We start from the raw sequence: 10,769 nt of genomic DNA on the forward strand, positions 1-10,769 counted from the left end.
CATTGCTGACTTTTTTTGGAAAGGGATGTTGTAATTAATATTAGTATCTTAATTTACACCTTTGGCTTTGGCATGGCCTTGATCATGCTGGTTTTTGGTAAGAACAGTCCAGTTAGCCCATTTCCCTGGCACTTTTCTTGTAGCCCTGAGCTTTTTCTTACCCTTAAACATTTAATTAATTTATTTTTGAATCTGCTTCCACCACCCTTTCAGGCAGTGTGTCCAGGTCATTACAGCTCGCTGTGTGAGAAAGATCTTTTCCCTGTAAACATTCAGGATTTTTTATCTTGGAACCTTCAACAATTCAACAATTTGTAATATTTTTAAGCTGACTCACAAAGTACATACAAAATAAATGCAGTGGCTTTTATTAGACAGGATGATTCCCTATTGAGTACGTAATATTTTTTATGAGTATTACTAGGGGTGCAATTACTCTGTACATTAAATGGAGCCACTGTATCCAGAGATCTATGTAGCACCTCTACCATATGAAGTGGCAGAGCAATCCTCTTGAGTGTGCTGCTACATGTAATGAATGATTTTAATTTCACCTTTCAAGAGGTTGTTTTAGTTGTGGTTGCAGTGCTGGAATGGAGTGGATAGTCTACGATCAAACACCTTAATAGCTGGCTAGGCCTCAAACTAGATTAGATAGACTATGAAAAAACAGAACAAATGAAAAAATTATTGGAAAAACTGGCTGGAGAAACAAATTTGTTTGGTTCCAAAACTTAACTATCATGATGCTTTATGTTGCACTGAAGGAAAAAGCTTCCTGTGGCTAAGGAAAAAGAATGGGTGGATTGTTAGATTAACTTTCACCATGAAGTTCTTTAAAGCAACAATTGTGACAAAGTCCCTTCAGGCATATTGTATCTACAGGTTTATCGTCCTGATGAATGCATCTTTGACTTCTGAAAGCCCAGCAAATAGTTATATTAGTCTTAAAACTAATTTGGCAGGGGGAAGGAAAACAGGATGTTAGGATAGAAGAAGAGGAAAATAGAAACAAGTCCAAGATAGTGTGCAGCAAAGATGATAAGAGGGACAGGCAGGTGAAAAGACAAGATAATTTGCTGAGCAATAGAAATACATCGAAATCGATAGCAGATACTGGTCTAAATGTATTGTATTTAAATGAACGTAGCATTAGAAATAAAGTGGATGACCTTGTACTACAGCTATAGATTTTAAAAAATGACATTGTGGCAATCACAGAGTCATGGCTTAATGATGGATGTGATTGGGAACATAATGTCCAAGGGTACACAGTGTATAGGAAAGATAGGCAGGTAGGTAGAGGGGGTGGCATGGCCCTGATGGTAAGCAATGATATTAAATCAATAGAAAGAAGGGACATAGGGTCAGAAGAGGTGGAATCCTTATGGGTTGAGTTAAGAAATGGCAAGGGTAAAAGGACCCTAATAGCAGTTACGTATATGTAGGCCCCTAAACAGCAGCCGGGATGTGGACTACAAGTTACAGTTGGAAATAGAAAAAGCGTGTCGGAGAGACAATGTCAAGATAATTATGGGGTATTTTAACGTGAAGGTGGATTGGGAAAACCAAGAAGGTACTGGATCTCAGGAGAGAGAGTTTGTGGAATGTCTATGGGATGGCTTTTTGGAGCAGCTTGTTGATGAGCCCACCAGGGGATCAGCTGTTTTGAATTGGGTGCTGTGTGATGAACCTGAGGTGATTAGGAAACTAAAGGTAAAGGAACCCTTAGGAAGCAGTGATCACAATATGATTGAGTTCAGTTTCAAATTTGAAAAAGAGAAGCTGATATCAGGTATGTCCATATTTCAGTGGAACAAAGGAAATTACAGTGGCATGAGAGAGGAAATGGCCCAAATTGATTGGAAAAGTAAGCTAGCTGGAGGGACGGCAGAGCAGAAATGGATGAAATTTCGACAAGAAATAAGGAAGGTGCAGGATAGATATATTCCAAGAAAGAAGGAAGTTATGAATGGAAAAATGGCACAAATGTGACTAAGAAGAGAGGTTAAGGCTAAAATAAAAGCAAAAGGGAGGGCATACAAGGAAGCAAAAACTAGTGGGAAAGCAGAAGACTGGGAAACTTTTAAAAACTTACAGATAGAAACTAAGAAGGTCATTAGGAAAGAAAAGATGAATATGAAAGGAGGTTGGCAGATAATATACAAAGGATACTAAGAGTTTTTTTAAATATATGAAGAGTAAAAGAGAGACACAGGTAGATATAGGACCAATTGAAAATGGTGCAGGAGAGATTATAATGGGTAACAAAGAGATGGCAGAGGAACTAAGTGAGTATTTTGTATCAGTCTTCACTGTGGAAGACATCAGCAATATACCTGATAGTCAGGGGTCTCAAGGGATAGAATTGAGTTCAGTCAAGATTACTTGAGAGAAGGTGCACGGGAAGCTAAGTGGACTAAGGACAGACAAGTCTCCTGGACCGGATGAAGTGTACCCTCGGGTTCTCAAGGAGGTGGCTTTAGAGATTGTGGAGGCATTGGAGGTAATTTTCCAGGCATCAATAGACTCTGGCATGGTTCCGGAGGACTGGAAGGTCGGAGATTAGTTCCGCTGTATAAGAAAAGAGGGAGGCAGCATAAGGAAAATTACAGGCCAATTAGTCTGACATGGGTGGTTGGAAAGTTATTGGAGTCGATCCTCAAGGACGAGGTTATGGAATACCTAGAGGTGCATGACAAGATGGGTCCAAGCCAGCATGGTTTCATGAAGGGAAGATCCTGCCTGACCAACCTATTGGAGGTTTTTGAGGAAATCTCAGGTAGGATGGATAAGGGAGAGGCTGTGGATGTAGTGTATTTGGATTTTCAAAAGGCCTTCGACAAGGTGCCGCACAAGAAGCTGCTTAATAAGATGAGTGCCCATGGAATTACAGGAAAGATATTAGAATGGGTGGAGCATTGGCTGATAGGTAGAAAGCAAAGGGTGGGAATAAATGGATTCTGTTCTGGTTGGCTGCTGGTTACCAGTGGTGTTCCGCAGGGGTCGATGTTGGGGCTGCTTTTTACACTGTATATCGACGATTTAGATTATGGAGTAAATGGTTTTTGTGGCTAAGTTTGCAGATGACACCAAGATAGGTGGAGGAGTAGGAAGTATTGAAGAAACAGAACTTAGAAAGTTTAGGAGCATGGACAAAGAAATGGCAGATGAGATTCAATGTTGAGAAATGTGCGGTTGTACACTTTGGAAGAAGAAATAAATGGGCAGATTATTATCTAGGTGGGAGAAAATTCAAAATACAGAAGTGCAAAGGGACTTGGGGGTCCTCGTGCAGGATACCCTAAAGGTTAACCACCAGATTGGATCAGCAGTAAGAAAAGTGAATGCTATGTTGGCATTCATTTTGAGAGGTATAACGTATAAAAGTAAGGATGTGTTAATAAGGCTGTATGGGGCACTGGTGAGACCTCATTTGGAATACTGTGTGTAGTTTTGGGACCCTTATCTTAGGAAGGATGTACTGATGTTGGAGAGGGTACAGAGAAGATTTACGAGGATGATTCCTGGAATGAAAGGGCTTACGTATGATGAGCGATTGTCAGCTCTTGGACTGTATTCATTGGAGTACAGAAGAATGAGAGGGGACCTCATAGAAACATTTCCAATGTTGAAAGGACTGGACAGAGTAGATGTGACTAAGTTGTTTCCCTTGGTGGGCGAGTCCAGGACAAGAGGGCACAGTCTTAGAATTAGAGGGTACCCATTTAGAACAGAAATGAGGAGAAATTTCTTTAGCCAGTGGGTTGTGGATTTATGGAATTCATTGCCACATACAGCTGTGGAGGCCCGATCATTGGGGGTGTTTAAGGAGGAGATTGATAGGTATCTAATTAGTCAAGATATCAAGGGATATGGGGAAAAGGCCGGGAATTGGGGCTGGATGGGAGAATAGTTTAGCTCATGGTGAGGTAGTGGAGCAGCTTGATGGGCTGAATGGCCTACTTCTGCTCCTTTATCTTGTGTGATCTTGTGATCTTGTGTTATTTCTGTGTCTGGCACGTTTTCACACACTTAGCAGGCTTTATCAGGTACAAACTTGTCTTGGGTCACTAGTGCTAAATTCGGTGCAGTAGATTATCAGTTATCTATTGTGTTTCCCCTCCCTTGAAGTCAATGGGACCGAATGGCAGGATAGTAGAAGGGTAATACTCTTGCATTTGTTTAGCACTAGGAGTCAAAGACAAATGTTTACCGCTGCATATTTGTGCCATTGGCTTTTCTCAAGCTAAGCCGTAAGCTCCTCCAGGATGTGATGTGACCCATTTTCCTTGACCGTGTCTTATGAGGCAGGGGTTTCTAGCCCAGGTTGCATTCAAAGACCAAAGATGCAATTTAAGGGCATGCAGTATATTTACCTATATCAGGGCTCTACAGGCAAATCTCAGGGGCCAGTTGTTGAGAGAGGAAGAAGACTTTGTAGAATCATAAAACAATAGAATGATACCACACAGAAGGGGGCTATTTGGCCCAACGCCTCTGTGCTGGCTCATTGGTAGAGTGATCCAGTTAGTTCCACTCTCCTCTTTCCCTGGAGCCCTTTTGCTCTTTTTCTCCTTTCAAGTATTTTACTTGAAAGCCTTGTAGCCCTTTTGAAGTCTACTATTGAATCTGCTTCCAATGGTCTTTTAGGCAGTGCTTCCTGGATCATCACTTGCTGTGTAAAAGATGTTCTCTCGATGTGTATGCACCAGTCACTTTAATCCTGTAACCTCTGATCGCTGACCCACTAGAAAATTCCTTAACAAACCCCTTCCATGGGGATACTGACAGGCATTTCAGGGGCTTTTTTGCCATATGCTTATGAGAGCAAAGAGATTGACCAGGACAACAATTCCTGACTCATTCAGCATCATTTCTGGATGGTGGATGGGGAAGGATCAGTCCTGGCAACGATGTAAAGAGCAGTTCCACTTTGTCAATGCTAAGTCTGTTTGTCTGAAACATTGTCCAATACGATTCTGCTCTTAATTGGATGAGATTGCAAAGAATAGCTCCCCTGAGAGCTTCTTGATCAGTTCTTTAATAATTAGAGTCAAAGTTAACAAAAATGTCCATAATTTCAAGTAGAAATATGACTCTTTACACCAAGCCTGTAATAAAATTATAACAGGTGTCATATGAACAAATGATTGGTTATCTTGTCACTTCTTCTTGTGTCCTTTCACAAGGGTGATTGATGTCTAGCTACCATCGAACAGGAGGTACAGAAGCCGGAAGTCCCACACCACCAGGTTCAAGAACAGCTACTTCCCTTCAACCATCCGGTTCTTGAACCAACCTGCACAAACCTAATCACTACCTCAGTATAGCAACACTATGATCACTTTGCACTACAATGGACTTTGTTTTTTTAAATTCTAATTGTATTCTTTCTTGTATAATTTTGTACAATTTATGTTTTTTCTTGTGAATGTTGTGTTTCTGATGTTATGTGTCAGTGATGCTGCTGCAAGTAAGTTTTTCGTTGCACATGTGCATACATGTGCTTGTGCACATGACAATAAACTCAACTTTGACTTTATTAGTAGGATTGGCAGTCAGAAAGATTTCTTAAGTGCGACATGGATGCTCCAGCTGTATCTTCAAGTGGTATTATTGCAAGAGTTTCTTGAACTGAGCCTTTGTTCTTCACAGTTGTACCATGGAGGGCATATAACCACTATCCATGGAAGATAGGTTCAAAGCACACTGCAACATTCAGTTAAACTACAAACATAACCAACCTATCAAGCAACAACCTTGCTATTTAGGATTGTTGTTAAGATCTTGTTTGTGTTCGAAGGTGAAATGTCTGACATGGCTCAGCTGGCAGCCAACTGACCTCAAAGTCAGATGGATGCAGATAAGAGAAGATATCTTTATTAGTCACATGTACATCAAAACACACAGTGAAATGCATCTTTTGCGTAGCATTCTGGGGGCAGCCTGCAAGTGTCGTCACGCTTCCGGCGCCAACATAGCATGCCCACAACTTCCTAACCCATATGTCTTTGGAATGTGGGAGGAAACTGGAGCACCCAGAAGAAACCCACGCAGACACGGGGAGAACGTTCAAACTCCTTACAGACAGCAGCTGAAATTGAACCTGGGTCGCTGGCGCTGTAATAGCGTTATGCTAACTGCTACACTACCATGCCTTTAGAGTGGGATTCAGGTCCCACTTCAAAGACATGAGGCCAAAAATCAAGCTGATGCTGAGAGAGTGTTGCACTTCCAAAGGAGGTGGTTGGTGGATGAGGTGCTAAACCGAGGTACCAACTTCCTCTTCAGGTATTTTTCGGGCCAATCTTTATTTTTCAATAATGGTAATTGAAATAGCTTATTTGGCCATTATCACATTGTTGTTTGTGGGATCTTCCTGTGTGAAAATTGGCAATGTTTCCTTTATTGAAATAATTTCCACACTTTATTCATGGTAAATTGCTTTAGCATGTCCTAAAGGTGGGAAAAGGGTTGTGTAAGTCCAAGTCTTTTCTTCTTCTTAATCATACTTTTCTTTCATTCACTTGCCCAGGACAATCTCATCAGAAGACAAGCTGATCCTTACAATATCAGCTGACGCGTGTGAAGGGAGGAGTAATTTTGTCCGCTATCTCGAACATGTTCAGGCTGTGATAACCGTAAATGCCACCAGGCGAGGAGCCCTGAATATCAACATGACTTCACCAATGGGCACAAAATCCATTCTGCTCAGTCGAAGGCCTAGGGATGATGACTCCAAGGTGGGCTTTGATAAATGGCCTTTCATGACAACGCACACTTGGGGAGAAGACCCCAGAGGAACTTGGATCATAGAAGTTGGCTTTGTTGGAGACACCATACAGAAAGGTGTGCTCAAGGAATGGACCCTGATGTTACATGGGACTCAAAGTGCTCCTTACATAGACCAAATAGTGAATGATTACCAATCCAAACTGGCTATGTCTAAGAAGGAGGAGCTGGAGGAAGAACTAGATGAAGCAGTGGAGAGAAGCTTGAAGAATCTGCTGAAGGAAAACTACCCTCAGTAAACACTGCATGTCAGTCTTACATCCCCAAATCGTACATCCCAGCAGCTTTGTGATTTAAAACTACTGAAGTTAATGTTTCCTGTAGCAAAGTAATCACACCTTGTCGCAGTCTTAAACTCATCTGTTGCATATTGTCAGTAAATAATTAAATTTAAATGACAATTTTTTTACACGGATACTGTTAATTCCGCAAATTTTATGTACAGTTTGTGACACTGTAAAAGAATCTTGGTGTGTGAAATTTAAAAGTGAAATCTTGCAAGCAAAGCAGTGACAGTTTTTCTTTATATTTTTGTGGTAAATGTTTATATAAAAAAAGTGTGTTTCCAATTTACAGGCAATGGTTTGAGCATATTTCTTCTAGCTTATCCAAGTTAAAACCATACCTTTCTTGGCTGGAAAAGCACTTTACATTCTGAGTGGATAACATTGAGTCATACACACCCACCTCCATCATAACTAATAGCCCACATAATGATTTATTTCTCTACTATGGATAATTAAAAATAAAACCAATGGTGCATTAATAGATTATTCTTTAGTGACCAAACTTGACACATATTGTAGTTGTGAGTACTTATTTTAGTTTCCACTCTGCCATATTAAAAAAAAATCCTGACGTCAAAACTTTGAAGATGAAAGCCTGGCTTTCTAATTCTCTATATCTGCATCTTCAGCCAAAACAGTGGTATCAAATAGTAGCACAGAAATTCTGTACATTAATATGTTCTTCATATGCTGATCCCTGCACTTGTCATGTACAATGGTTACTACATTGCATTTGGTGCAAAATTTACAATTCTTGAATTGCATATTCTGGTGAGCAGCATTCCCTTCCTTGATGAAGGGTCTAGGACCTGAAATGTGAATTGTTTCTCTTTCCACAGATGCTGCCTGACCTGCAGTGTTTTTACATCAAATTCACATTACTGTGCTTGAAATAGAACAATCTCAGCAAGCATTTGGAAAGTGAAATGGAAAAGAAACAAGCAGTCCCAAACTCATAAAACAGTAGAAGGACACTCAGCCTCACCATTCATTCATTAGATCATTTGATCAGTTCCCTCCACCCACCTTCATTGCCCTTTGTGTAGCAATAGGCTAGCAATCTCAGAGATAAAATCTTCGTTTAGCATCCAGTCTCAACACTTGCTTGGGAAAAAGAGTTCCAGGTTTATACTACCATTTCTGTGAAGAGTTGCTTCTTGAAATCACCACAAAATGGCCCAGCTCGTATCTTGTTATATCACCCCTACTGTCGTGGACCCTCTTGAGGAGAAAGGATAAATGGAAAGAAACAATAATTTATTTTTAATTGTCTTAAACATCTTAAGTAGACCATAATCTTCTGCATTCATGGTATTGATTTGTACCCTATCGACCATTTGAAACATGCATTCCCTGACTGCCAGCCCATCCTGGCTGCAGTGTTTACCATCTACAGAATGCATTGCAGTTACTCATCTACCTAATCTGGCACCTTCAAAACTAGCAACCTCTACCAGCAAGAAATACAAGGGAAGTAGGTACACAACCACCTGCAGGCTGCCCTCCATGTCATGCATCATCTTAACCTGGAAATATATTTTCTTTCCTGTATTATTGTCTAAATCTTAGAACTCCTGACCCAATTCTGGGAGTCACTTTTCCAGAAAAAATGCAGCATTTCAAGAAAGTGACTCACCATCACTCCTCAAGGGCACTAATGGATAAGCAATTAATGCTGACCGCCAGTGGCATATGTGTTCTGAACAATGAATTAGTAACAAATTATATGAAAGAATTTCCCCTGTAAGTTGTTCTTGCATCAATACTGGCTTGAGGAGAAACGTTTAGTGACAAACTGCTAAGTTTGCCAGAGCAAATTTTGGAAACAAAGGAGTAACTGGATACAGAAGTAATTGAGATTAGGGATATAACACTTTTATTCTCAGACCCATAATATAACACTATTCTGTGCAGACTACTTCTTTGTTTCAGACAAAACATTCAATTAATATCACTGCTGTTTGCTGCATTCACTTGTACCATCATCACAGCAGCAAGATGTTAAACAGGTTCCTTGTTACCATACCATTGCATGATATTGGTGTCTAATTGATGTCAGTGAGCTGGTAATAATCTCTCAAGCCATGTGCATTTATGGAATACAAATGCTCTTAAAGATGGGAGCTCATATACCCCAACCCCACAAAAAGAAAATTTTTTTTGCCAGTGGTCTCCCTCAGACACCACAGAAGGTCATCATATATTCACAACCTCTTGATATCCAAGAATGCTTGACAAACAATGAAGTGCAGTCACTGGCATAATGTAGAAAACAGTCATTTTATGCAAAGCAAACTCTTATTTAAAATGTCAGAATGATCAGATAATCTGTTTTAGTAATGTTAATTGAGAGATCATATCAGCCAAGGCACTGGACAAACTCCCCAACTCTTCTTTAAAATAATCCATAAGATCTTTTATGCCCAACTGTAAATGCTGGTTTAATGTCTATAAGTGTGGCATTCTCAGGGCAATACACTTGGGGTTCTGCCTAAGCTCTTGTGATCAAATCTCTAGAAAGAGATTTAAACCATTTCAAATTCAAACCATTCAACATGTCTTAATGTCAAAGGATACAATCTAAATAATACAGAAATGCTTTACCAAACTGCAGAAGCATTATGACCTCTTAGCTTCAATTTTAGTTCAGGTAAAAGAAGTCTCTTATTCATCAAATTACGAGAGGAAAGAATCTGAGCAATTTTAACATCAGAATCGTCAAGTGGAAGCTCATAATCATCGTTCCTGTCCTCAAGGAACTTATTTTGGCATGAGATAATTATCTCATTTCATCCAAGGGAAGTTAATACTTACTTGTCCTTGTCCATGCTATACTTAGGAAAATTCAAAGTTTAAGAAGCTTTATCCTTATACTTCCTATTTTTACATGTCCAGATAATGCATTTAACACCTATTTTTAACATTCAGCCAAGCATAAGAAGTAGGCACAGGAGTTGGTTACAGAATCCATTTAGCTTCCTGTGCCATTTGACAAGTCATGGCTGAGCTTTGCTCCCAATGCCCCTTTCCCACTTGAGCCCTGGATTCCTTAATTTTCCTGAACTCCAAAAATCAGCCTTGGTTATGGTAAATAACTGTGCATCCACATCTTCCTGGAGAAGAGAATTCCAAAGAGTAACAAAACACCTGATTGGCGTGCTAAATGTTTGACTCCTTGTCCCAAGGCTATGCATCCTTATGGAGGCCTTCTCTTTAAAAGAGTTCTCAACTGGTAGACAGGAGACAACATATTGAAATTCTGAGATATGACACATTTGCCATTTCTTTTAACATTATAACACTAAGCCTAAACTAATTACCTTCATAAGCCATCATAAAATACTTCTTGTTTACTCCTTTACCAAAGCCATTTGTAGATTTTAAATAATATGCTTACCAACCGCTATAATCTTTTTGTCTCTCCTGAGGACCCTTCTAGAAATAGCCAATTCTTTATGTCCAATGTGACCAAAAGGAAGAACTACATTTATATAATGTTTCTCATGATCTCGTGGAGTCTTGAGGTACTTCACGGTACTTCACAGCCAGTTAAGTACATTTGAAATGTAGACAGCATTGTAAGATGATACAAAGCTGTTATTAAATGGATTATGTTAGAAATTAAATAAAACAGAAAATGATGGAAGTGGCAGCAGGAAATTTTCAGCAGTTTAGGTACCATCTGTG

At 39.8% G+C, this 10,769-nt stretch overlaps 1 protein-coding gene across 1 annotated transcript in view; it reads left to right on the plus strand.

The window, feature by feature from the left end:
* The window catches only part of pcsk2 (proprotein convertase subtilisin/kexin type 2), a 69,144-nt gene extending 61,700 nt beyond the window's left edge, over positions 1–7,444 (plus strand). The window contains exon 12 of the mRNA XM_052011629.1: positions 6,539–7,444. Within this exon, the coding sequence (XP_051867589.1) occupies positions 6,539–7,034 (496 nt within the window). The 3' untranslated portion in view covers positions 7,035–7,444. The remainder of the gene's footprint in view (positions 1–6,538) is intronic.
* Positions 7,445–10,769: the final 3,325 nt, after the last annotated feature.

This window comes from Pristis pectinata, chromosome 3 (genome assembly GCF_009764475.1).
Source record: "Pristis pectinata isolate sPriPec2 chromosome 3, sPriPec2.1.pri, whole genome shotgun sequence".
NCBI lineage: Eukaryota > Metazoa > Chordata > Chondrichthyes > Rhinopristiformes > Pristidae > Pristis > Pristis pectinata.